Here is a 26865-nt window from a genome sequence, read left to right on the forward strand (position 1 = left end):
TTCCATGGGAAGAGTCTCTGGTACTTACAGCATTTAAAGCTTGCACTGCAAAACCTATCAAAGAGTACTTGCTTTTCATGATACAATTTTGGTGCTTTTGCAGTGAAAATACTTGGTCCTGAATGCAGCCTGGAAACATCAAATGGAAATACATATTACAGGGAGCAAGGGCTTCCAAACAGATCTTCCTTTGGTATGCTTGCTGCAGCAGCCCTTGCTGGTGGCAGGGATGGCAGCTGAAGCTCTTGGCATTAACTGTGGCCAGGACTCCTGACAGCAATTGGTGGCTGCCAACACTGACTTTGTACCAGACCTGTCTCATTCCACCTCCTGCTCCTCAGCCTCTCATCAATACTCTCCCAGCACCGGGATGACAATTATCAGCTTCCAAATCTTCCCCCAGCCACGCTGCATTTCTTCCTCTTCCTCCTATGCTCCTTTCACAGCTGACCAGCACTGCAGGGTAGAGGAGCTGGCTTTGGTGGCAGAGGCTCTGTGACAGCTTGCAGGCAGGTACCAGCCTCACAGCTGAGCACCTTTCTTGCATAACACAGCAGTGTGAGTACCAGCAGTATTGCACAGGCTGCAGAATCTTCATGCCCAGGAAAATTATGGATTAAAGCAACCAACCACTTCAGGAAAAAGAAAAAAAGGTGTCTGAAATGTTTGTACATCCGCAAAGTTTTGGTTTCTGTAGAAACTTTTCAATGTATTTTGGATGCTCAGCTCTCCATGGCCTGTTCCTTGCAAGGCATAATGCTTTGCTGAATGTGCAGCCCCTTCAATGGCTGGGCTTCTCTAAATTTTCCTTTTCTGACTAAGTCATTATGTATCCTGCATTTATAAAAAATGGCTAGAAATACAGGACTTTGCCTTTCTCTCAATCTGCATGTCATTCCTTTACAAAGCTTGAAAATATTTTTCCTCTGGTATTTATTCATTTTCCTGTGCTGTATATCCAATTAGACTATTCTGCTGCATTCAGAAATGAGAACAGTTCCACCTCCTACACATCCAGCTCCATTTCTCTTCAGTTTCATTTCCCCCAGGGTCACTGTTAGGTGATGATATGCAGTAATGTCCCCACTGAGATGCTGTTTCCATTAGCTTTCCCCTTCAGAGGTGGTCAGAGGTCTTAATTCTTATACGATTTGTTTTCTTGGCTACTTAGAAAATAAGATTCAGTTCTGATCCCTCTTCTAAATGGACATGATTAATTTTCTGTATTTATTGCTTTTCTAATAAGGCAGTGTCTTTTATCTCTGATTTTAAAACAAGAAGTACATACGTTTTTGTGCATGATGTTTTTTAATCAGCATTCAATACTATTTATATAAAATGGCTATAAAAGGAGGAAGAAATCACATGGCAGAACATAACATGCACATCTATACACACATATTAAGAAGATCACAGAAAATGCTCTCAAACCCATCTACATGAAATGCATTGAGAAAGCAAAAAATACCTCTTTCTGTGGAGCACAAAGTGTCTTCTGTAGATGAATAAATGTGTAAACTCCATAATAAATGATGAAATCTGTTCAGTAGGTGTAAATTTTGCTGCATCAAACATAATCCAGCATCCAATGTGCTTTGGGGGAAGAAAGGGGATGACAAGCCAAACATAGTAGTTTTCCATTCTTCTCTCAATAAAGGGTCACTTGAAAGTTTATATTCTGAAATGGCCATGTTTTTCTCTTCATGAAATTTTAACATGTGTAATGCCTTGTTGCACTTTACCTTGCAAGGATGGCTATTTCCCTAAAGTTAGTATTACTTGGTAGCCTTGTTTACACTTCACACCACTTGAGGCCCACAGTAGGGCTTTGAGAGAGAACTTGGAGACAAATGGCTCTGTATTTCACCATGATGGACCTTGAATAAAGTGCTGCAGAAGTAGGTTTGGAGACAAATCAGGGCAAGCACCTCAGGGGAATCCATGGCCCAGAAATATGGAGGAGAAGGTTTGGACATGCAGTGACTCTTACTGAAAAATCGGAATTATTGCCCACATAGTCAAACCTACAAATAAGTATCATATCCGGAGTGAATTTCAATCACTGGTTGGATTTCTTTCTCCTAATTTTGTTGATCTTTCTGTTTTCCTTGCAAATTTTATTTCCTACATTATGTGATGGGCTGATCCTGGCTGGATGTCTAGTACCCACCAAAGCTGCTCCATCACACCCCTCTTCATCTAGCCAGGGGTGAGAAAAAATACCACAAAAGGCTCTTGGGTCGAGATAAGGACAGGAAGGGATCACTCACCAATTATTTTCATGAGCAAAACAGACTCACATTTGGGAAATTAACTGAATTTATTACCAAGCAAATTAGAATAGGATAATGAGAAGCAAACTCAAATCTTAAAACACCCACCTTATCCCTACCCCTCCCTCCTTTACAGGCTTAACTTTATTCCCAAGCTTCTCCATCTTCTCCCCTCCAGAAGCATAGAGGGATGGGAATGGGGGTTACAGTCACTACTGCTGCTGCTTCCCTCTCAGGGGCAGGACTCTTCACACCCATCCCCTGCTCCAGAACGGGGTTAATCCCACAGGAGACAGTCCTTCATGAACTTCTCCAAAACAAGTCCTTCCCACAGGCTGCAGTTCACAAACTGCTCCAGCGTGGGTCACAAGTCCTTCCAGCAAACCTGCTCCATCATGGGCTCCTCTCTCCACAGGTCCTGCCAGGATCCTGCTGCAATGTGGACTTCCCATGGGGCCACAGCCTCCTTTGGAGACTCTGTCGTGGAGCTGCTCAGGGGCTGCAGGGGAATATCAGTTCCACTGTGAACGCCCTTGGGCTGCAGGGGCGCATCCTGTCTCACCATGGTCTGCACTGGAGGCTGCAGGGAATCTCTGCTCTGGTGCCTGGAGCACCTCCTGCCCCTCCTTCTTCACTGACCTTGGTGTCTGCAGGGTTGTTGCTTTCACATGTTCTCTGTTCTCTGGTTGCAATTTGCTTCTGCCTTTTCTTAACTTTTTTCCTTCCTTCTTAACCATGATATTCCCAAGGTGTGACCACTGTCACTGACAGGCTTGACCTTGGCCAGTGGTGGGTCTCCCTTGGAGCTGGCTGGCTCTGGCTCTGTTGAACACAGCTGGAGTTTTTGGCAACTTGTCACAGGAGCTCCTCTGTAGTCTCCCCCCACACTCTGCTACCAAACATTTTATTGCAAACCCAATAAAAGTTATCTACATATAACTAAATAATGACTCATCAATAAATATTACACTATAATTAAAGAGGGAAAGTTTAAAGCTGGATTTAATATAATTTTTCAGTAAGTTTTTTTTTTTTCTGAATTGTCATCTTTTTCTTTTGAGCAAATCTAATTCAAACTCCTTAGAGGTGTTGATAGCCACATTCTTGTCTGCCCTCCAGTGCCTTAGGTGGATATCATTGCCTAGTTGTATTGTTGACTAAAACTGATGTTATAAAAAATTGAATTTTCTCTCCCAAAAATCTTCTTTGCTTCAATATAGAAGTGAAGAAAGTCTCAGATGTTAAGTTTTTTTTAGAGGCAGAAATGTCACCAGAACTATGTTGTTTAGATAAACGGCCTGAATTCGGGAGGAGTATAAAATTCTTCTGTGGGAGAGAAATTTCAGTTTGCAATAATCTCAGATTAAAAAAACAAAAAACCAAACAATTGATCGGAATTCTTAAAATAATTTTGAGTAGGTAAAAGCCTATGTGAAAATCTAATAGCCTGCTTCCTTCTGGGGAGGAGAAAGTTGCAGAAAAAAATTGTCAAACTGTACACCTGAACATGAAATATTTGACAGAACTCTGCTCCATCGCACATCTGACACAAATGCTCTCCTCTTGTATGAATAACTAATGCTCATGTACATAGTTTTTTAGGGTGAGAAAGGGAAATCAGTTGTGTTGTCTCCACAGCAGGACATACTGGGTCTTATTTACCATCAGGAATGTTATGACTGCTTTCCAGGCACTGAAAGCCAATCAATGTCCACATTTGTTACCTGTCAGAGAAAGGTTTCATTCTTAGCTATTAGGGAGGTTTGTATCCAAAGTCCAATATGGCTTAGATTCTTACCTTAGAAGACAGAGAGGAAGAAATCAATGTAGCTGGGAAACAGCTTGAACCAAATTTTAGGCAGCAGCTATAGATACAACATTCTACCCGTCCCCGTTCCTTATAATACAGAAGAACTGCAGAACTCTTTTGAGCAGTAGAGAGACTGATCGAGCCATATTGTGCCATTGAAAGGCTTCAGATAATCATTACACTGAGCTGAGTACATATTCATCACTACCGAGGCAAGACTGAGGCATTGCCACAGGCAGGAATTCATCTGGGTAGCAGCCCTTTGTTTCCCAAAGGGATGTTCCTGTGAAGCCGCCTCAGATACAGCACCAGAAACTGCCATGGCATCCCAGAGCTAAGCACAGAAAATCTAGCAGACACATGATGTGGATCTTGGGGCTTTTAAAACACATCATTCTCTCTCTGCTGGTTAAAAATAATTGAATAAATGTTTTTCTTTTTTTTTTTTTCTTTTTAGCCATTGGTCCCTCCATGCATATTTGTTTCCTTCAGTGGTTTTGACAGTATTGTTGACTTTTACTTTAAAAGATGCTCTTCCAAAATGCTTGGTCCTCAACATGGGATCAGATTACCTTTAGCTTTTTAGTCTCTTATAGAAAAACCAAAATCCACTCTCTCCGCATGAGATGCACGTTACCCTTTTATTTGGTGAACCAGACCATTCTGTACAATCAGTTTTAAACAGAGAATTGTAAAGTACTGTGGATAAGACAATGCATAGACACAATATAAACCATCATATAATGTCTGCAAGCTTAAATTTACTGTTACAGCATAAAATTAAACTGTTTCTTGTTTTCGAGTCAACAGCTCCAGAGATACACAAATAAACATCTTCTCTTGTTTTCTTTTTTCCACAGGAAATGTTTTCTATCAACTTTTATGGTGAGCATTATTCTTTGTATACTATAATGTCTCTCTTTGGATTAGTTATCTGAATGGATAACTAACAAGGACTATCAAACCTTCCAATCTTTATATGCATGCATAACTTCTACTGATCTTACAGGTTTGAGAAAGAGTAGAGATTTGGAAGTGACCAGGTGCTGACCTGGTAGTGACCAGTGACATAATAATTCTTTTAAATGCAACCCAGTGAATCAAATTTCTTCTGTCTCTGATTGTCTCTTCCTTCATCCATTACTTTCTGTTCCTAAGCCTCATCCTTCCTTTATCATCTGCATGGATGGATGTTCTCCCTCTCTCTCTCTCTTTTTTTTTTCCAGAGAGCTGAGGAGACCAAGTAATAGTCCAGGAGAAGACAATCTTCTGACCATGAAGGACACATAGTTGCCAAGTGTATTTCCATTCCAAATCCAATTGCATGCCTACTTGTTGTAAGAAACCTGAAGAACTGATAAACCAGGGAGAAAAGGAACCAAGGACAAAATGGCGTATATAATTAAAAGTCGTTTTAGAGGCACAGATTTGTTTTGGCTGCTCAATGACTGCATGAGTTGCTCACAGGGTCTCTAAATGGTCTGGAAATAGAAAGCATGGAGGTTTCACTTCAGCCATTTGTGCAGGGGAAGGAGCATCCTAGGAAGTCTCTGTGCTGAGACAATGGAGCATTGCAACATGTTTCTCTGGCATCCACTCTTCCACAGGGTATTCCCCATGTGTTCCCAATGTATGCATCTGGTGTACAGCTTTTGGATTGACTCCAGGTGAGGTAGCTGCTATTTATGTCCATTCACCTAAACTCCAACTCAGTTCTCCTCGGATAGCCTGGAAATCTGGTCATGACCAGCCCATTGTCCCGGTCACACCAGCCAGGAGGCACCTGAGAGGTGAGGGGATGGTATGGCTGACTCTCAGCCAGCAGTCTGATGAAATACAACTTGTAGCAAACAGAGGCTTCCACAGAGACTTAGGGGACAATTCTCCTTTTGGCTGCTGTTTGTCAAGGCAAGATTTTCATGGGGCACTGGGGGAAAATGTGCCTTTTCCATTGTCTGAGAAGACTCAGTGTGGCTGAAGCTTTCCCTGAGTGTTTGAATTAAAAAAAAAAACAAAACCAAACCACCTCCAATATCCACCTACATGACAAAATCCCTGTCAAAGTGATTGCATGGGAGAGGAAGATGGAAGATTCTTGCGTTTAAATAACTTATATTCACATTTCTTTCAAGGTTAGTTTCTAAAGGGTAGGTCCCTGGAATATAACTGTATTGACTGCAGTAGTTACTCCAGGAATGCTTGAGAAAACAGTAAAAAGTCAGGGACAAGCTATTTCTAACAAATCAAAGCCAATTGTTATGATTGTTTAGAGCTTTCTGACACAATAAATGATCTGTCAGGCAATGTTAATTTTTAGAGAGTAAGGGTTTATTGTTTGCAACCTCCTGCTAGCTGAGAACTTTGCTGTTTTGTGGGATTTCCCCTTCTCAGCATCTAGTTTTGCAACTCTTTTCTTCACTAGTCCAGGCTAGGAAACTCTCCTGAACAACTGCTTCTGATAGCTCTGATGGTCTCCTGTGACTACCTAATTTATCTGTGCACTTACAGATTAATCATGAATAAGAAAAAACAAACCTGAACTTGCCCAAATTTTGCACTTGCCCAAATACGTAATTTTAATGAGCAAGAAATTTGCTGGAAAATACAATATCAGTTTTCATTATATTATCTCTGTGTAAATTGCACAAAATAGCAGAACTAGGTGGGCAACATAACTGGGTAGTCTTCTTTTAAGTTAAAATAGAGGACTAAGATACCTGTGGTAATCTAAATGAGGTTACTAGTCCCAAAGGCTAATGCCTTCACCCCACTGTGCCTGTTAAACAGCAGCTCACTTCCTCCTTGGCCACTTTTCAGACTGTTGCTCTACAGAAGATGAAATGCAGGCTGGAGCAGGGGCAGTCAGAGACCAGCACAGCAGACCCTCCATTGGACAGAACAAGCATGGTTGCCCAAAAGCCTGGCTTTGTTGTGTGGTTCACACCCAGTAGCACAGCTTCAAAGTTGGAGGATTAATTATTCTTTCTCTTATGGTTTATCTTGTGTTGGATGGATTTTTTCATTGCTTTCCCTGAAGGTTTTTCTCTCTCCTCTAATTTCACTTTTTTCCTTCCTATTGCAAGATCCTGCTTTTATTCACGTATTTTGTTATTCCATCACTTTTAGCCGTGTGTAGTCTATCTCTCACATTTGGGCTACAGATGCCATTGTTTGTCCTGTTGTACACACCCACACTGTGAGGAGCTGCTCGCTGTAGAAAGACTTGCTTCCCTGTATAGACTGTGAAATGCAGTTGATGTAGTTGTCTCTGAGTAAAAATCCTCACACTGATATTGTCAATTAGGTATGTTCAATCTAGCTCTTTTGGCCAACACCAGCATCCTTACACAGTGACTGCCAAGGGGCACAGTGGTATCTTGACATTCTCACAGTGCAACTGCCCAGCGAGTTAAGTGCTAGCCCCTTGCTCCTTTCTTCTTGCTCATCACTACCTCTTTCCTCAAGAATAAATCTCAACCCCTCTTTTCATATGTTTTTATTGAAAGTTTTCTTTTTTTTTCACACCTAGTAGAAATGTAGCTTTTGAAATTACATTCATGAGCACAGTATTTAGCTGTGAAAAATTAATATCTCTTCTCCCTGCCCTTTTCTTGCCTATTCTTTGAAATAAAGTCACAAAACTAACAAATAAGATTCTCTCCCCGAGTTTGTACCTAATTAGCATGTTTTTGTTCTAGTTTAAATGGATCTCCTGCTGTTCATAGAATCAGTAAGAAGACATAGTATTTCATCAGTCATAGCATAAGAAGTATTTTCTGGACAACAAGTTTCAGTGAGTATTGTTATTGTATCATCAACATACATTAGCAATAGAGGGCAATTGAAGAATCTTGAGTAGCCTTGTTCTGGGCTTTCCTCCCTTCCTTCCACTTTTCATTTTTTTGTAGATCAGTCTTATAGTTTTGTTTTTATCTCCCACAGCTTCTTTAATCCTTTCATATTATACATTTGTATAACATGAGTCCCCAACAAAGGATGTAAACATTTCCCGGGGAAGAATCCTCTGCAAATTCCTCCAGTGTGTTTCCAATATTTTTTCTCTAATCACACTACTATTAAATATTAAATAATTACATTAAATAAAATCAGACCTATCTTCAGTCTCTAGATACCTTTTCCAGCTTGTCACACTAGTGTTTATCATTTCAGTCCTACAGCTAATTTATAACTCATGTATTAGTGCTCTTGAAGAAGATTAATGCACAAAGCAAAATTCTAGACCTTTTGAAAGCAAGGGTGATTATTTACTTTAAAGAAAACTGACTCTGTCCCTCATGCTCCTTCTCCTGCAGACTTCACTTGCTCATGTTCTCACACTTACATACTTACAAGAAACACAGTGCATATGCCCCCAGGATCAAATGTGTGTGACCGGGAAGAGGGAAAAAGCTCTTGAGTCCTTCCTATACATTTTCTTCCTCTTTATGGGTGACAACAGGCAGTAAGTTTAATAGACTTTTTATACCTTTTAGGAGTCCAACTTAGTGTGATATGATTCCTTGATTCCAAATCTTGCTTATTTCACCTTTCATAGGTCTAAAGTTGGTATCTGTTGTTTTGGGTATCTCTAAGGCTCAGGCCCAGCTTCACACTGAGCTGTTGGCAAAAGGGAGAACCCATGTCATGTACCATAGTTTTTCTACCCCAGTCCTGCCAGCAGAGGTCTGTGCTGTAGCCTTACTGAAGCACAGGCATTGAAGTCTTCATGTAAAAATCCCATTCCTCAAAGGTTTACCAGTTTGACTGCAGCTGATAATGTCCTTGTTGTCAATGCATGTATCTCAAGGAATGCTTTCTTATTGGTCTGTAAGTATGACTACTCACAAGGAATTTTCAAAATTGCCTCAAGTAGTCATTCAAAGATTTTCCATTGATTCACCCACTGTGGACTTCTTTATAGGTTTTGAATTATGTGTAATCCACATCCTTTAGTAGAGCTGGTCAACAAATGCTAAATATGATCTGCTTCTAAAAATCTCGGTCTAAATAACCAGTCATCTCAGACCCTAAGTTAATGTGTCGTATTATCAAAGCACTCACACAGAAAAGGTCCTATCCTGTACAGTTTGACTTTGGTAGAGTAACTGAAGCATACTTTAAACATGGGACAAGTAAGTTCTGTATCTTGATGGTTTGAGAATTGCAGTCTGTTGAGCTGAATCAATTACAAATGAAGGGTCATTCAAAGACAGCAAAACATTTAAACCATAATTTCTCTTTTTGCAACAATGAGTCAAACAGCACTGTACAATCTCATCTTCTGCACGTTTTTGTTCAATGTCTATGGTTTTTAGCACAGGTGGTGTTAGCTATGAACACACAAACTCAATGCCCATGTTACATATTTATTCTATTTCAAGGTCAAGATTTCCTGAGAGGATAGAGATATACAAATAACTTACATTTGATATGGCTGGGTATTCAAGCAGCAGTGCTATTGTAAGTGATAACAAAAGACAAAATATAAGTCTGATGCTTAAGGCCAGAACATGTTGTTTTTCAAATCTTTTGTATTAATATGAAGAGAAATTTTATTTTCCTCAAAAAAGTAATCTTTATTTCTCTGTATGTTTAGTTCATGATATCAGCTTTACAAAGTGGTTCAAATAGTCTTTGCAATAAAAGAAAACACACGAATGTTCCTACAGTGTTAAATACTATTTCTTGATGCACATCAGTATCCAGAGGTCGTTGCTTTCTTGTCAGAGAAAAATCTGAAGCACTGTTTTTTGTGTTTAATTATACAATCCTTACATTTCAGTAAATAAATCCTGACCTCACTTAAGGATCTTTCTGTAAAAATGGCTATTTGGGGTTACCGTTGCCATTTTTTGTTATTCTGAGTGTGTGTGTATGCATCGTCATCTCTAGTTTGGATTGTATAACTCAAAGTCTGGTAATGAACATTAATGTGCATATATACGTCTAATTTCTTTGTCTTTTACTAAGTTCAGAATTTCATAGTCAAGCTAAGATAATTCATATGAGAAATACATTGTCTTATATATTGGTATTTTTTTTGTTCTACCACATTATCGTCAGCTTTATGTGAAATCATTAAATAAGATTATGAGTTTTAGAGGATTTTTTCCATATTTTCCTCCTTTTTGGGCTGCATTATGCCTGAACTAAAGCCCTTTGTAGGGGAGAGAATCACAACACATTCATGGGGTTGCAGTGCTCACGAAGCTGTGGTGAATGACATTATCCTGGCCTCATATTGTTCCCAAGTGTGCTGGGAAAAGCAGTCATGAGTGGAATTTTATTCAGGTCTATGTTCAAAATGTAGCACGGGGCACTGAAAACAAAGGCTTCCAAAACCTTATAGCTCAATTGCTATCCTGTTCAGTGAGGAAGGATAAAAAAGGAGACAATTTTTCTCTTAATATTTTCTCTTTTTCTTCACCTGTGTTTCCAAGGAATTCAGTTTTTAAAAGTCCAAAGTAAAGCATTAGGCTAGATATTCTGTGCAGTATTTGGTAGCTTATATTGGTGTCTAGCTGCCTACAGGTTAATCCACGACACTGGTGAGATCACTTGAATGACTCCCAAAAAATAGGTCTAAACAAAGGTACTGACTAAAGACAATAAATGCAAGCATCTTATGCAGAATAATGCTTAATTTTGTGTCAAAGATTCAGCACTGAGTCAGGGACAGGGTCTTGGCTTGGTCAGTTGGTGGTCTCGTATCATATCCATGGATCTTCAGTGGCACATCACTTTTCCCATTCCTTCAGACAAAAAATACAGAAATGAAAAGAATTGCCTCCAGAGCCGACCAAAGAGGAAAGAAACCTAGTTCCCTTTCCTTGTTTTCCTCCAATCAGGAACTTCAGCTCCAACAGACCTATTCTCTTATTTCAATAAGCTGCCAATAAAGAGCAGACCTGCAGTGGAAGCATTAACATCTATTCCCAGAACAACTGACAAAGAAGACTTGCTGCCTTTGCAACTTTTCCAGAGGTGATCTGTGTCCTTGGCATTTGTCAATCTTTGACAAATCTTTCCCTTTACTATTAGCATGAAGCACTGTTGACATGGCCACACCCTTTCTTCCACCCACCATCTGCATCCAGGTCTAGGAATCTTGCATGGGGAGTAACACAGGGAATTTGAAAGAGATGGAAGAAATACAAAATGTTACTTAGAGAATGATCCCTGGCTCATGCATGAATGAATCCCAAATCATATTTATATAATAAGTCTTAGCAGGGAATCAGAATGGGTTCAAGGTTACCATCTCTGAAAAATGGAGTTATATTTTCCATTAGTATACCCATATTGCAATTCTTGCTAACTTACATATTCAAAGAAAGAAACGACTACTGCCAGCTCTCTTAGACAGAGAATAGGTATTCAAGCATAGAAGTGTCCACTCTTGGGAGTGTTTGTGCTCTCAGGGTGAAAATTTAGGGTCTTCTTGAGAGATCAGTATGAATGATCTATGAGTTTCAATATCCTTTCCTTCTCTTTTGGAGAAATTCAATAAAAACTAGTCTGAAAATCATATTTTTTTTCCTTAATTTTGAAAATGTTCATTCCTCAAAATTAGCACTTTTCATAAAGATATTTTGTCTTCAGCCAGCTTTTGGCAAAAACATTTCTCAGCCCTCTGTTCTCCCAAGTGCAGATATTTTTAAAGAGACATGGTGCTTGAAACCAACTTAATTGTCTCCTTTTTTTTTTTGCACAAAAAAGAGTCCAGTTTGGAAGAGGTAATCTCCATCTTTTCAGAGACTTCATGAGATGCTTTGCCCTCAAGTCACTGTTTCCCGTGTGGAGTGTCGAGAGGCTGAGCAATTCTGCCGTGTGAGGGAGAGCACATGAGGCACCGGGCACATGCTCTCACATGTGAGGAAGGGACGGGCATGCCCTGAGATACCAGGCATCTTCTCACATTTGGTTTGTACTTCTGTGCTTTGTTCTCACCTTGTGGCACCTTGGCATCTTTGGAGGCAGTTGCTCAGAGAGTTGCCTGAGTGTCCCTGCCAGCCAACACCAACATGACGTTGTGTTGAAGTTAAACTGAGCTGCAGACTGACAACCTCTGTGTTCCCTGTACTTATCACGTCCAGCAAACTGCTCAGCCCCTGCTATTTAGTCCAGTTCAAAGCATAGCCAGCTTTACATCTGCTCCTCAACCTGGCCTCACATTTTGAAACCCGCCTGTGTCATTCATAATAATGACAATGCAAGAAATATCATGTTTTCCTCACTGAAAACTCAAAGTTAAAAGCCATCACAGCTGCTGCAGAGGCTTCACCAAAAGCCATATCAGCAGTTTCTGTTTTAAAAACATTTTTTTTTCTTACCCAGTCACAGTGATGCAGCTGCAATTTTCGGCAGAGCCTTCTCTGTGGCTGATTTGCTGTTTTCTCTCACTTTCCATTAAAAAACATTCAGGCCTTTCAACACCTCAAGACTTAGTTTTTTGAAACACTGAAACCGAAGGTTAAATATATCACAGCATCTGGCAAAGCTGTTTGTGTCAAGGTCAAGTATGTTGCATTTTTAGATGAAGGAAAGTCTTTGTTCTCCTACTGCATTCTCAATGCCAGTTGTAATTATTGAAAGTTACCTGAAACTTGCTGTATCAGTTACACACTGTGAGTGCTTCAGGGCCAATGGCTGCTACCTAATGCAGTTGAATTGGTCTCCAAAGGCAATAGCAGTGGTTCCAGACCTCCATGTCATGATCTCACATTCATGAAGGCAGCCAGGACCTGGCTGGTTAAATAAAAAGGTATGAACAAGGTTTCCCAAATGCCACTGCCAATGCCATCCCCAAATGCCACTCCCATTCTATGGGAGGAAAAGACTTGCTGGGATTTTTGCTGCTTCCTCAAAAAACACTTCCCCAAAGTGCTTCCCCCATGTAGAGATTCACCTCCACTACACCCAGGAGCCATCTGATCCAATTCCTCTTGCCCAAGGCTCACATTCCTTTGGAAACAGAAACAATTGTGCTATAGGTGCTCGAGATGTGGAGAAAGAAGAGAGTGGGCTCTCTGTGGCAAGAGTGTTTTCTGTGATGATTTGAGTCCTCCTCTGACAGCCTTGCCTGGGCCAGAGTGAGTGACCAGGCTGGTCCCTGCTGGGCTTTACAAGGGAGCCCACAGCAGACCAGGAAAAGTTGTTTCCATGCCCCAAGAATTGTGGCAGTCCCAGAGCAAGCCATTGGGAAAACCTTGTGGAAGAGGAAAGAAAAATCTTCACTTAAACTTCTAGTGATGTGACAGAAGAAAGGAAGGGAACATGTCATAAACTTAAATATTTTGTTTTCCCTTTTTAAATTTATTTTTTGTGCTGTTTTCTTGGTTGTTGTCTTCTGTGAGTGCTGTTCCCACATATCTCAGAAACAAATAGATGGTTGAAAAGGATATTCTTTTCCAGCTGCACTTGATATCAAGGCAGAGATGAGTACTTTCTAAGGTAAAAGATACAAAAGATGCAAAGACTGAATATCTAACACCTCTGCTTGACATCTAGTTTCTGTGTCCATATATATGAAAAGATACAACATTTCAGTCTGTATCTATGCTAGTGGAAGTGAAAGTAATTTTGTGTTTTTTTCTGAAATTCGGTGCATGCAATTTTATTAAAAAAAAAAGAAACAAAAATAATAAAAAATCACTTATAGTGAGAACACATCAGTAACACTATCCTATCTCTTCATCATTACAGCCAGTATCTGAAACAGTAACAAAAAGTGGTCTGAATGAAGAAAAATGAAAATGATTGAATGGCTGTCAGTGCAGTTTACTCTCTCTGGTGGCCCCATTTAATTTCTGTTAAGCTGGACAGATATAATCATTTGTCTGAGGGCATGTCTGACAAAATTCTTACTGCAATGGCTTTCCAGGAGCAGATTCTTATATAAGATTGTGAGTATGTAGGGACTTCAGTGTCGAGTCAGATCAAAGGTCCATCTAGCCAATATCCTATAATGGTCAAGAGAAGATATATGAAGAAGAAAGAGGAGGTAGGAAAAAAACCATGTAGGGATGCCTCCCCAAAATAACATTCCAGTCGCCAGGAACTTGTGGATCAGAAATCTTCTGAGCTAGAGTATTTAATATTTTTTGAGTTTCTGATGCTTGAACTTTTCTATTCTTTTCCTGAATTCATGCACAGTTTTAGTGCACATTTTTTATAAAAAGTTCTTTTGTTTAATGACATTCTGTGGAGAACCACCTCCTTTTTTTTTTTGTTTATAATCTCATAACTGCCAAAGTCATGGGACGTTCCCTTGCTCTCGTACTGGGAAAGGGATAATCATCTCTTTCTACTTGTCCTCTCCTTGCAGCTCAGGACTTTATACACCTCCAGTATATTGCCCCTCCGTTATTTCTTTTCAGACTGAGTAGGGTTTAAAAAAATCATACCTATGCTGACCTTCTCTATGTCCTTTCCGAGAAAGACAACCAGAACTGTACATACTGTTCAGGATAGAGATGATTTTATACACTTTCCTGTTTGTTCTTTTTTCCTTTCCTCGGCATTTTTAACATTGTTTCCATTACTAAGCACTGAAAGGGCATTTTCCTTTTATAAGCATCTGTTTTAAACTTTCATTCCTGAGTAGTCATCTCTGAACCCATAATATTATATGTGAAGTTATGATAGGATTGTTTATTGTGCATCATTTAATGTTCATCTACACTTATTCTATTTTGATTTAGAACCCAGCCACTCCACCTTGCAAGATCCTGTTCAGTAGTTCTGTTTAGTAACTTACTGCTTATACCTGAAGCATCCAGTAACAATTATTTTAAAGAGTAGAACATGTATTTAATTAATATTTAGGCTTAAGAACATATTCAAATTAAATACATGAGAGAGTTATAGCTGCCAGATCTAGTTTGTATATTCAGTTTGTATATTCAGTAATGCCAGGATATATGTATATTGCAAATCTGTGAGAGAGGATGAGAAGAGAACCTTTCCCTGGAAACGGCTGGTGACGTGATGGTGGGTGAGGGATGCATCCAGGGCATGAGCTGGAGCACTCTCATGTAAATAAAGCACTCTCTTCCTTCACTATAAATAAGCTACTTCTTTTGGCTGTTGATGCAGTGGCAACATGTGCAACATTGCATGTGCAGCTAAGAGGTGTCTCAGCAGATGTGGCTGACATTTGAAGTCAGAAAAAATCTGGAATCAAATGCCTCATTATTTAGCTTGAATATTAGTTCTTTTTTCTTTTTCCTCTTGAAAAATACTGTCTGGAATGAGCAACTGGTGATTAGGAGAAGGAGGGAAAGCAGTGGCACTACTCTCAGCCTGTGGGCTTTGACACATTAGTTTTTCTCCTTGACCAGGTTCTGAGCTCTACATGGGGCACAAGTGCTCCACAGAGGGAGAGCACAAGGAATGCTCTTACCCAAATCCCCTCGATCCCTGTGTTACTAGAGCAGCATAAGTCCAAAGGAGAAAGTGAGCCCACCATTTTCCTTGTTCTGAAGTCCCATATTCACCATGAAGTGAATTAAGGGATTTAATCTGCAGCATTTCCAAAACTGAGCACGAGAAGGAAATGTGGAAGCTGATTAAAAATTGTGAGAATGCAACCTCAACTTCATCAAAGACACCTTGTAGAAGCATAAACTTTTCCCCTCTGGCTTCATAGGAAGGATTTAACTGCCAGGACGCAAAGGAAACAGAAGCTAATTATCAAATGAACATTGTCTTAATATGTTAATGAAGCGGTTTTGCTAATAGCGAGAGACCTGAATTTTAATACATTTTAAGAGCTCCTTGATTACGTGTTTGTTAGTTGTTATGATCATTTTAAATTATCTGTGCATGGCTTTATAATGGGTTAAAAACTGTATTAAGCACTGTATTCTAAACAGGCCTTGATGAGGCAGGTGAATAGTGCAAACATTGTCGCTAGGAAATTCACTTCAAAAGAAATGTAAACTAGTTAACCTAAAACGTGTCATCAAATCCAACAGTCACATTTAGCAATGTAAGTAATTTTTTATGTCAGCTACTTCTTCAGAAATGCTTTTTTGCATGCAAAGGGTATTCCAGAAACCTTGTAGCTATTATATCAGAGTGTTTCTGTATGCAGTTTAAAACGACTGAAACCATATTTTGCTGTTGGAATTAGAGGACCAAGTGAAGTAGTTCCAAATAAACTGAGATAATCAATCTTGTCCTTGGTAATTACAACCAAACCCTGGAGGATTTTATTCATTTGCCCACACATATATATTTTGTTCTTCGTCATGTAAAGAATCTCTGTATTTGTCTTCAAGCATGTCTGGGACCAGTGTAAATAAAAAATACTTTATGCAATGATACCAGCATAAAAATATGCATACCTAGATAGCACCTTTTTGTTAGAAGGCTTCTTTACCTTCTTTTCCATCAATTTAACTTCAAATCAAATAATCCTGGACCATTATCCTTCCTTCTCCAGCTTGTTTTTCAGCTGCCTGGAAAAGCTCCTGTGGAGCTGTTAACTGAATGGGATCTGTTGCTTTAAAAGTCATGACTGTTACTAGCCCTCTGGCTACACTTTCTGCAATTTTTTGAAACAGCCAAACAGAGATGTCATCTCCAGAAGATAGCCTTCAGACCATGAAAACCCAATGTTAGCCAAAACACTGACAAAAAAGACATGGAGTCCATGTGAATGGAGAGGTTGTAAGTTCTGGCAGGATGATGGTGTTTTTAAAGGGTGCTTACAACACTTGTGTCCTTTTGGATTTTTTCCCCTCCATTGTCCTGCTTATCTCACTCGATTTCCTTCTGTGAAAGGATAACCCACCTAGTTGATCTAGGAAAGTCAGTAGATGTAATATTTTTGGATTTCAGTAAAGCTTTCCATACTGTCTCTCATAGGATCCTTCTGGACAAAATGTCCAACACAAAGCTGGATAAACACATCATGGGATGGGTGAGCAACTGTCTCACAGGTCAGGCACAAAGGGTGACAGTGAGTGGGGTGGCATCAGACTGCAGACCTGTCACTAGTGGGGTTCCACAGCTCCAACCTCTGCCCTGTGCTCTTCAACATCTTCATAAATTACTTGGATGCAGGACTGGAAGGAATACTACACATTTGCCTGCAACACTAAATTGGGAGGAGCTGTTGACTTCCTCAAGGACTGAGAGACCTTGCAGAAAGACTCAACGAATTAGGGGGCTGGGCAATCATTGACAGAATGAAGTTTAGCAAAGGCAAGTGTTGATTTCTGCACTTGGGATGGGGCAACCCTGATTTTTGTGATAGACTGGGAAATGAGAGGCTGGAGAGCAGCACTGCAGAAAGGAGCCTGGTGGTCCTGGTTGATGGCAAGTTGAATCTGAGCCAGCAGAGCAGAGCCAGTTGGCAGCCAGGAGGGCCAACCCTGTCCTGGGGACATCAGGCACAGCATCACCAGCCAGGCAAGGGAGGGGATTGTCCTGCTCTGCTCTGAGCTGGGGCAGCCTCACCTAGAGTGCTGGCAGCAGTTTGGGATGCCACAATATAAAAAAGACATTTAAGCTGTCAGAGAGCATCTGAAGAAGGGCCACAAAGATGTTGAAGGGTCTGGAGGGGAAACCGTATGAGGAGTGTCTGAGGTCACTTGGTCTGCTCAGCCTGGAGAAGAAGAGACTGAAAGGAGACCCCATTGCAATCATCAAAGTTCTCATGAGGGCATGAAACTGAGCCATGGGAGGTTTAGGTTAGGTATCAGGAAAAGGTTTTTTACCCATAGAGTGGTTGGGCACTGGAATAGGCTCCCCAGGAAAGTGGTCTTAGCACCAAGCCTACCCGAGTTCAAGAAGCTTTTGGACAACACTGTCTGTCACATGCTGTGATTCTTGGAGGGTCTTTTGTAGGGACAGGGATTAGACTCAATGATCCTGATGTGTTCCTTCCAACTCAGCTTATTCCATGATTCTACGATTGTTAAATTGAATTATAGCTGAGTTGTGTGTACCAAAGTTGTGTGCACCAAATATGCTCTGTCGGGGTGTGTGTGTATTCTCCCTGCTCAGAAAATTAAGGAAATAGAACCTTGGTTAACTGGAAAGTGGAGCTGTGGATGGGAAGTGAATGAAATGAATGGGAGCTGTATTTATATTAGACAGTCACTAGGTGATTAAACTTGTTCTTCATTATTTCCATTAATGCCAAACACGATGCTTATACTTGGAAAACATAAGTGTTTTGTGATTCTCATACACTAAATTATACAAAGAAATGCTTATGGGATATGGATTTCCTCATTTTGATAAAGACACACATCCCTCCCTCATTCAGACAACAAAAGGAGCCTGGAGGACTGGGCGATTGTAGTAATGTGATGAAGGTTTGGGCTACCTTAGAGCACCAAATCCCGGAAATGCCTGATTAATTAGCCACTGCTCCCTGCCTCCCTTGTGCTTGGATACCTCTGGATCAAGCCTTTGGATCAAGGCAAAATTTTACGGTTAGCACAGGGGAAAGAGACGATCCAAAATCAAAGAAGTAAAACCCTTCTTAGGAAACCACCTGAGAGGATGCTTAAGTACAGCACACTTGGCTTTGACAATTTGCAAAATTAAATATATGTATTATACGAGCTAAAGAAATTAATATAGGATTATATTGCCAATCTTATCATATTGGTTTTCTCATATAATTTGGAAACCCTAAGTATCTCCGTATTTCTTGAACCTTTGTGGAAATTTGCCAGAGGAAGGAGGAAATGTAATCCTATTTAACATAACTAGCCTTTGGAAAATCCTAATTGCCTAGCTCAGTTTAATTTATTTTTAGGTCATACTGCCCTCTAGGGGATTAGGCAGATAGCGAGTGAGTTTTGCATAATACAAACCTTACTTTAATCCACAGGGGAAAAAAACCCTCTTCCTTTGAACTGCAGTAGAACATAATAATCCATGCCTAGAGTTCTTAATTTAGCATTTTGGGTGTATTTTTCATTCCTTTTCTTGGAAGTATCTTTAAAATTAACACTGAATCTCTGCTTTCTGGTTGTGGTGTCCTTCCATTAACAGGATATTTAACTTTTTACATGAGGAACTACAGCTAAATCAGGGAAACTTTCCCCTTGATTTCAGGTGGTATCACATGCAAATTATGAGAAACTTACTTACTTAAATGTCCTGAACATATGTATTTGTACATCAAACATAAACTCTCATTCAATGTTTTTAGAAATAAAAAAGCTGTACCTATTTAGAACAGATCACACGGTACCAAAGTCACCATATCAATAGCTGTGACTGCTTTTAGGTGGAAAATAAAAGCAAAAAGAAGGAAATCAAAGTTTTGGAAAAGAGAAAGAAAATTATTAACTCAGTTGCCAGTTAGGTGGGTTAAGAAACCCACAGGCTTTTTCAGTGATGTCAACACTTGCTAAGCAAGGAGAGTAGCCTTCTGCAAAAGGCTAAAAGACCAGCATATGGGTGCCTAATCATCTCCATATGCAAAATCTTGCCCCTTTCATTGTTCCTTGCTGATATTCCTCCTTGCTGATTCCTGCTGCTGACTTCATTCCATTTTAATTCTAAAATAGCAGCATAATCTTGGCTGGCCAGACTGAGTTAAGCAATAGGGCTCAGAACTGGGGTGGCCCCATCAGGTCATCATTTCATGTTTTCCTTTGATAACTGGTACCATCTCTACTTCGCTGCTTGGATTTTTGTTTTGAAGAGGCCAGGTCATGTAGCAGCAGAGTTTTGGGGGTTTTTGAATGAGGATCTTGGTCCAGCAGGACTGATCTGTGATGTTTTGAGAATGAGTCCTTCATTTAGGTTTTTTTTGCTTGACTGTAGGAGGTTTGGCTGTCACTGCCTTTATCCTATCCACCAGTATTTAAAGGCAGATATTTTGTGGGCAATTCTCACTTGATTCCAATTAATTTTATTTTTATTGTGAAGTGAGTCTACCATCTGCTGTGACCACCCAAAATTACAAAAAGAATCAGTTTGTCCTAGCCTCTTCCCAGCATCACACTGGGGTTTTGTGAGGTTTTAAAGCTGTCAGCTTCAAATTATTTGGCTTCTCATTTCAATCTTAGCATACTTAATCCTATTCCATGCAAATGGTTCATGAGAGATTCATCTACCCATCCTCTGCCTCCACAGACTTCAAATAAGTCTGTATACATTTTATAAAATTTCTTCTTACACCTGAAAGGAGAAACTGCTGTGACTTCCTAGGCAAAATCTCTCTTTCATGCTTCCTTGCATGGCCATGGGAGTGTGGATTCATCTATGATGTATTTTTTTATTTTATCAGGACAGCCCTCTAATTTGTTTAACCAGTATTGTAGTCCATGACATGCTGATGGTTTCTTTTCTCACTTCTAGTGGCCTAGCTGTGTTGTGCTATGCTCAGTGGCTCCACAATAACTAGATTTTCTGAGACTCTACTGATTCTCACCTCATCATATCAAAATCTCAGAAATGTGTATAGCCTCGTATTCAATTTTCCATTTAGGAGCAGGGATATCTTTATTAGCTTATGTTTCTTGGTCTTCTTACAAAAACTAGTAACTACTGATAGTAACTGACAGCACCTGCCCTGAGGTGGTGCAGTGGCTTGTTGACTTGTCTACCTGCTGATGTGCCAGAGCCTTGTCTTAGGGTCACAACCTAGAGAAATGTTTGGTCTGGGTGGTTTGAGCAATACCTCTATCATATGCTAGGCTGGAAATAAATTTCAGTGTTCTGTTGAGTCTCTGTTTTGTTCCGGGTTTGTGTAGATGCTCCATTTACCTGTTCTAGCAGGGGTAGGATAAACTCTGTCTGCCTGACCCAACTCCAGCAAGGCAAACAGAAGTGTCCTCACATATTATTCATGCCCACACAAAGAGATTTCACATAATCACACAATAGTTAGGGTTAGAAGAGACCTCTGCAGATCAGTTAGTCCAACCTCTCTACCAAAGCAGGGTCACCTATTGCAGATTACATAGGAATGTGTCCAGATGGGTTTTGAACGTCTCCAGAGAGGGAGACTCAATGACATTCCAGTGCTCTACCACCCTCAATGCAAAGAAGATGCTCCTTATATTGAGGAGGAACTTCTTGTGATTTATTTCATGGCCATTACTCTTCATCCTGTTGAAAATGCATAAGCATCTTTGCACAAGCAAAGAGTCTGCCACCAGTCTCTTGGCACCTGCCTTTGAGATATTTATATGCATTGATAAGATCCCCCCTCAGTCTTCTCTCCAGACTTAACAGGCTCATCTCCTGTAGTCTCCTCATAAGAGAGAAGCTACAGACCCCTTTTCATCTCATTTTCACCCCAGAGCCTCTGCTGGACTCTTTCCAGTAGGTCCTCGTCTTTCTCGAGCTGTGAAGATCAGTGTTGAATGCAATACCCCAGACGTGGCCTTGCTTGGGATGTGAGAATGGAGACATCCAGGTAACCAGGGCAACCACCAAACTACGGCTGAAATGCAAAGAGTAAATCTATTTCATTTCCTCCCTAGGTATGCTGGGCAGCAAACACACACAGGGACACAGGCTCTGATAGGCTTAGTTCATCCTAGAGAAAAGAGATGTGTGGGGACACAGGCTCTATTAAGCTTAGTTCTTCCTAGTGGGCAGTGGCAGGGGAGATATATCAAAGAGCTTTACTGTGTGCAGTTTATCACAAGGCTGTGCTTTTATAATCTCTCTCTGTCCCAGCAGGAGGCCCAAATCTGTCTGTGAGAGTTCCTCCACACAGGAATTCTACTCAAATCAAACAGAGGATGAACACACTAGGCATAATAAATTGAGTTTTCCTACACCAACATTTTTAGCATTCCCAGTGGCAAGGTCACTTTGCATAAAACTACTCCCTCTTCTTTGCCAAACCTTCTGATGTCAACCTTTTCCTCCCAATAAGGGTGGAATAAACAGGGAGGATCACCTCCAACAACCTGCAGGCCCCAATCTGCATCATGCACCCCAGCATATCATTGCTCCTCCTGGCCACAAGGACACACTCTTGGCTGATGGTCAACTTGTCATCCACCAAATTTCCCTTTCTAATCTTTCTATTCGTTTCTATTATTTCCTGTAGCTATAGCCATTGCTTTCACCCTCACACTTATCTCAGTGTACAGTTTCCATACTCATGGAAAACTCATACTCACCTCACTGCAGATTACCAGCAATTTGCTATTCTCACTGGGATTATTGACTGAAAAAATGCCATGATTTGGTGGGAATTGCATTGTCTGACTGCACAACTCCTGAAAAAATGGCTGTCTTTTCCCAAGGTTATGGGACCTTGCAGGTCTGGAAGTGCCAACACAAGTGTTCTCACAGGAAATATGTGTCCTCCATCCTTGATTGTGCCAGTCCCTGCATGGTGGAAAGGGCCAGGGTTTGGTCCTGCAGTTATTTGTTGAAACTTAACATCTCTAGAGACACTCTCAGGTTGTCTGTTTTTCTGTCAACTAATCATGCCTTTTCATCCCTATGGATCCCCACAAGCAGATCTGTTCTCACTTTGGTTTTCAGCCTGTGTGAAGTAAGAATGCAGCTGCACTGGCTCCCTGGGGAGAGCTTTGTTTTCTGAAATTGTACATTCTCAGCTAGTGTTCCAGAAATGGGCAACCAGACTTAGACTACTTTTCCCTCATACACCTGTCCCTTGGTTTCCACATAGGCAGCCTCTTTGTAGGGAGAGATTGGGCTTGGGGATCCATATTCTGTAAGGAAATCCAAAACAACAATAAAATCTCTGCACTACTTCAGAAAGAGAGCTAAACAAGTAGAAATGTCCTGGGGAGAAAAAGTAAAAAAGAAAGAAAACAATAGGAATCCCACAACTGCAGTTTGAAACCAAAAAGTAATTGCTTTTGCACTGACATCTTAAAAATATTTCAGTGAAGCTGAGCAGGTGTCAGAGGAGCTTTTCATATTCTGTGCTGCTGAGCACAGTCTGCTTACCCCAGGCAGGAAGAAGGCATGGAGGATAAAAACCAAACTTCAGCATTTACAAAACCAGTTAAGAACCTGTATGGCTTAAAAAATCTCCTTTAAACATAATTTAAGACACATTTTACATAATATATTTTCTTATATCTTACATTCCTGCATGAAGAACTTCTTGACTCTTTCAAGAACTTCTTGAAAATAAACAAGGGCTGATGGTGACTAAAGTGCTTCTCAACACAAGAGCAGCACTGCAGCCAGATTCTGCCACAGCCATTCTTGCATTAAGTAGTGACTTAGTCTACAAGGAGGATTTTTAGTCTCAGCCTGAGCACTGCTGGTGAAAGGTGCTACTCAGCCTGAAAAAAAAACCTGCTTTACAAGAAGAAATACAAGCCAAAACAACAGCTTCTCCAATCACAATGGTTGAGTGGGAAGGTTAAGATTTAAGATGCAATGCTTGAGTTAGAATTTACCTTGGAAAGTGGGGTTAGATCCTCTTTTCTGCAGTTCTCCTCAAAGCCATCATGCTTGCCTGCTCTGAAGATCTAGTCTGCAAAACTGGACTCCGAGCCACAGTGTTCAGCTCAGACCTATCAGTAGTATTGCTTGTGCACTGATTTACACTGAGAAGAATAAAATCAGAAAGCAATTAATCAATTAATCAGAAAGCAATTAATTGCTTGGCCTCCTGTATGTCACCAGTCATTCCAGGTCACTGTGCCTTGAGCCTTAAATGTGCATTGCACACGGGGCTCCAGTCTTCTTTAAAAGAGTCCTTACATGAGCTAGTTACTTGCACATTTCCAATGACATGAGCTGCTCCAAGATTGGGTTTGTCTGGCTTTCAGCCTCCATTTTTGTTCTTTCTGCCTAGATTGAAGTGGGGTGTCCTCTAGGAAGACTAGAGCACAGCTGATCCTGTGGATCAGCCCTATTAATGCACAGAGTTCAAGAATAAAATCTCATATGTCTCTTCACATAATTATTAGCATAACAACCCTATATGTCTCTGAGAAGAGATCTTTATGATACAATGAAATGATGCTTCAGTCTTGTTTTTGTTAAGCTAAGCAGAGATAATTTTTCAAGTATTTTAGCTTTTTATTTTGATCTTTCTTGGATTAGTTTGTGGCTCTTATTTGCATGTTCTTCTTGCAATGTGTTTTGAAGATATGGATACAGCCAAATAGACATGGTGATCTAGGACTGATCTCATCAGAAACAGAGGTGGAGCTAAATCACTTCCTTTCTCTGGCTTTCCAACTTGCTCTTCATAATCCAAGGATTACACTAGCTTTTTTTACCCTGTATTTGTATGTCAGTTTCCACTGAACTGATTTACTAAGTCTCTTTCAGGCTCTGCTTCCCAGCTGTCTTTTCCCTATTTCTTCTGTAGGACCAGTATTTTTCAGTCCTTGATGTACTGCTTTCCTGTGGCAGTATGGAAATGCATTTTTAAAGACTCATTTTTCAATGGAATATGGACTGCACTTTATGATTGCCCTTTTTACTTACCTTCTCCCATATATTTTGGGTGCCAGAGATGAGAAGGGAGTTGGATGACCCTTCTAGCGTCAACAAACTGATAGATTAGCTCAGCCACCTTGCCATTGAATCGTTGAATCATAGAATGGTTTGAGTTGGAAAGGGCCTTAAAGATCCTCCAGTTCCAACCCCTGATGTGGGCAGGAGCATCTTCCACTAGACTGGATTGATCAGGGCCCCATCCAACCTAGTCTTGAACATTTCCAGGGTTGAGGCATCCACAACTTCTCTGGGCAATTTGTTCCAGTATCTCACCATGTTATTGACAGGAGAGAGAAAATATTTTCTTCCATATGTGTATGTTTTAATTTGCCTTCTATGGAGTTCCAGCCATGTTGTGCACTGAGGCAGAGATTTCATAGGAAAAATTCAGTATTATCAGTTGCCTATAGTTTATATCAGTGTAAATAAGCCCAAGGGGGCGGCCTAAATTCTGGAATGTCCTGGTGTTTGAAGGGTGAACTTGCAAATGAAGAGACACTTAGATATATTTGTTTATGGGACAATTGTTACTTATTTCTCTTAGGAAATAGCCTCTAGATAAGCATGAGGCAGATCATGAGGCTTTCATTGAAGTCAAGCAAATGATTAAGGGTTTCCCTGAACAAGACAGGCCTTACCTATCACTCTAAAAGTACAGGTCAATGCAATGCTTTTAGACTTAGGCTTAGTACACCTCTAACAGTGCTGAGTGCTGGTTTTCTGAAGTGTGTAGTGTCCAGCAACGCTGCGTCCTCAATTCATTTACTTGCTTACTGTGCTGTTTTTCCTCTCTTTTGGCCAGTGAGGGAGGCTTATTGCCATACATTTAGAAATATCCTACTGCAGTGTGGAGCCATTCCCCTGCTGACAGGCTTAGAAGCTGTTCTGCTATAGATAAATGCTGGCTCCATATCTACACAATAAACAAAACAAACAAACAAGCAAACAAAACAAAAATCCCACCAAACCACAGACAAACAACAAAAATGTTAAGATTAACTTATTTTTTGCGTTATTTTTTCAATTACTTTTGTTTCTGATAGCAAAAGTTATTTTCATTGAAGTTAAGATCTGCCATTCTTTAATCCCCAGGAAAATGATTACTATCATTTAAGAAAATTATATTCTTCCTAATTAAGCTGTTTTCAGACAATTAAATTGCTTCCTGATTTCCATAATTGTCTCCTTGCTAAGATCTACCTCTTTCCTGATTAGTAAGGTGGAAAAAACCCTTTGCTTTTACTCTGCACAATATTTAACAGTTAAGAAAGACGTTTCAGCAAATATAAGTCAGACTCTTCTTCCTCATGACCTACCCTATATATGCTGCTCTGTCTTCACAAAGTCAGATCAAATAGCAAGGCACCCAGAAGGGTGACCAGAAAAGTAGGAGGAAACCTGTTTTGGGTAGTGCTGTGATCTAGCAAGTATGGAAGGCACCACACCCCGACAGGCCAGCATGAATATCTCCATCACCCACAGCTTTCACGAGGTACAGACTGGCTTCCCAACCAGCCCTGCTTAGTCAGCTGTGGATGTGCTGTCCAGACTGCCTCTCTCTGCAGTGCAGCAGAGGAGCAGCTTGACAGAATGTGTTTGAAAAATGCCAGTACCATGGCACTGCCTCACAGTTACAGAGTGCACAATAATCACACTCTCAATGGACACATTCCCCATGCTTCTCCAGCTGTTTCACCTGCACATTGTCTGTCCCCACAGTGGCCACAGCTGAGACTCCAGATCTCCCAAGGGCTGTACATGGCTAGCCCATGACAAGGCACTTCTGCTTTCTCTCTTTCTGTGTGCATGTTCTTTCTGTTTTTCATTCATTTTCTCTTTAAGCTTGATTTCCTTCTTTTTTTTACAGTAGGGCATTAGCTGTTAATGTAAGTCTAACACTTGTTGTAATGTACAAGTGTCCTGGGGACTAGGTATTACAGGGCTTTGGGAATGCCACGTGGTTTTGGCCTGTGCAAGGTGCACAGTGAAAGCCCTGTCAACCCTTCCACATTCATGGCGTGTCTGCTCCTGCAACTTCATGGATGCTGTTCCAATCAGTCCAGAGGGTCAATACCCTTAAACTGGGTTTTGAAGGGAAATATGTGGATAAGGAGTCACTGTTTCAAAGGATCAGTTGCTAATTTGGAATGCAGACACTGACAAAGAGCTGTTCTGAGAAATAAAGACAGCACATTAGTCAAAGGCTAGGGACTAGAGCTGTGTACATTTGAAGGGGGAAAAACGTATATGGCAAATATATCAACGTCAGGTGATTAAATTAATCAGGTCAAACCCTCAGCTGGGATGGATGGATGGATGGATGGATGGATGGATGGATGGATGGATGGA

At 40.5% G+C, this 26865-nt stretch overlaps 1 protein-coding gene across 3 annotated transcripts in view; it reads left to right on the top strand.

Moving 5' to 3' along the window:
• LOC148223365 (uncharacterized) overlaps positions 1–26865 on the top strand; it is a 46590-nt gene that overhangs the window by 9869 nt on the left and 9856 nt on the right. Inside the window, exons 3-5 of one of the 3 annotated variants that reach the window (XM_088167302.1) lie at positions 2689–2927; positions 4944–4968; positions 5310–10092. The exons of 1 other annotated variant lie outside the window; for it this stretch is intronic. In XM_088167302.1, the coding sequence (XP_088023428.1) occupies positions 2689–2927; positions 4944–4968; positions 5310–5317 (272 nt within the window). In that variant the 3' untranslated portion in view covers positions 5318–10092. Of the gene's footprint in view, positions 1–2688; positions 2928–4943; positions 4969–5309; positions 10093–26865 lie in introns of those variants that run through there. One more of the 3 variants, XR_015804609.1, reaches the window with a different exon arrangement.

The sequence above is a fragment of the Sturnus vulgaris genome, chromosome 6 (genome assembly GCF_052056855.1).
Source record: "Sturnus vulgaris isolate bStuVul1 chromosome 6, bStuVul1.hap1, whole genome shotgun sequence".
Lineage (NCBI taxonomy): Eukaryota > Metazoa > Chordata > Aves > Passeriformes > Sturnidae > Sturnus > Sturnus vulgaris.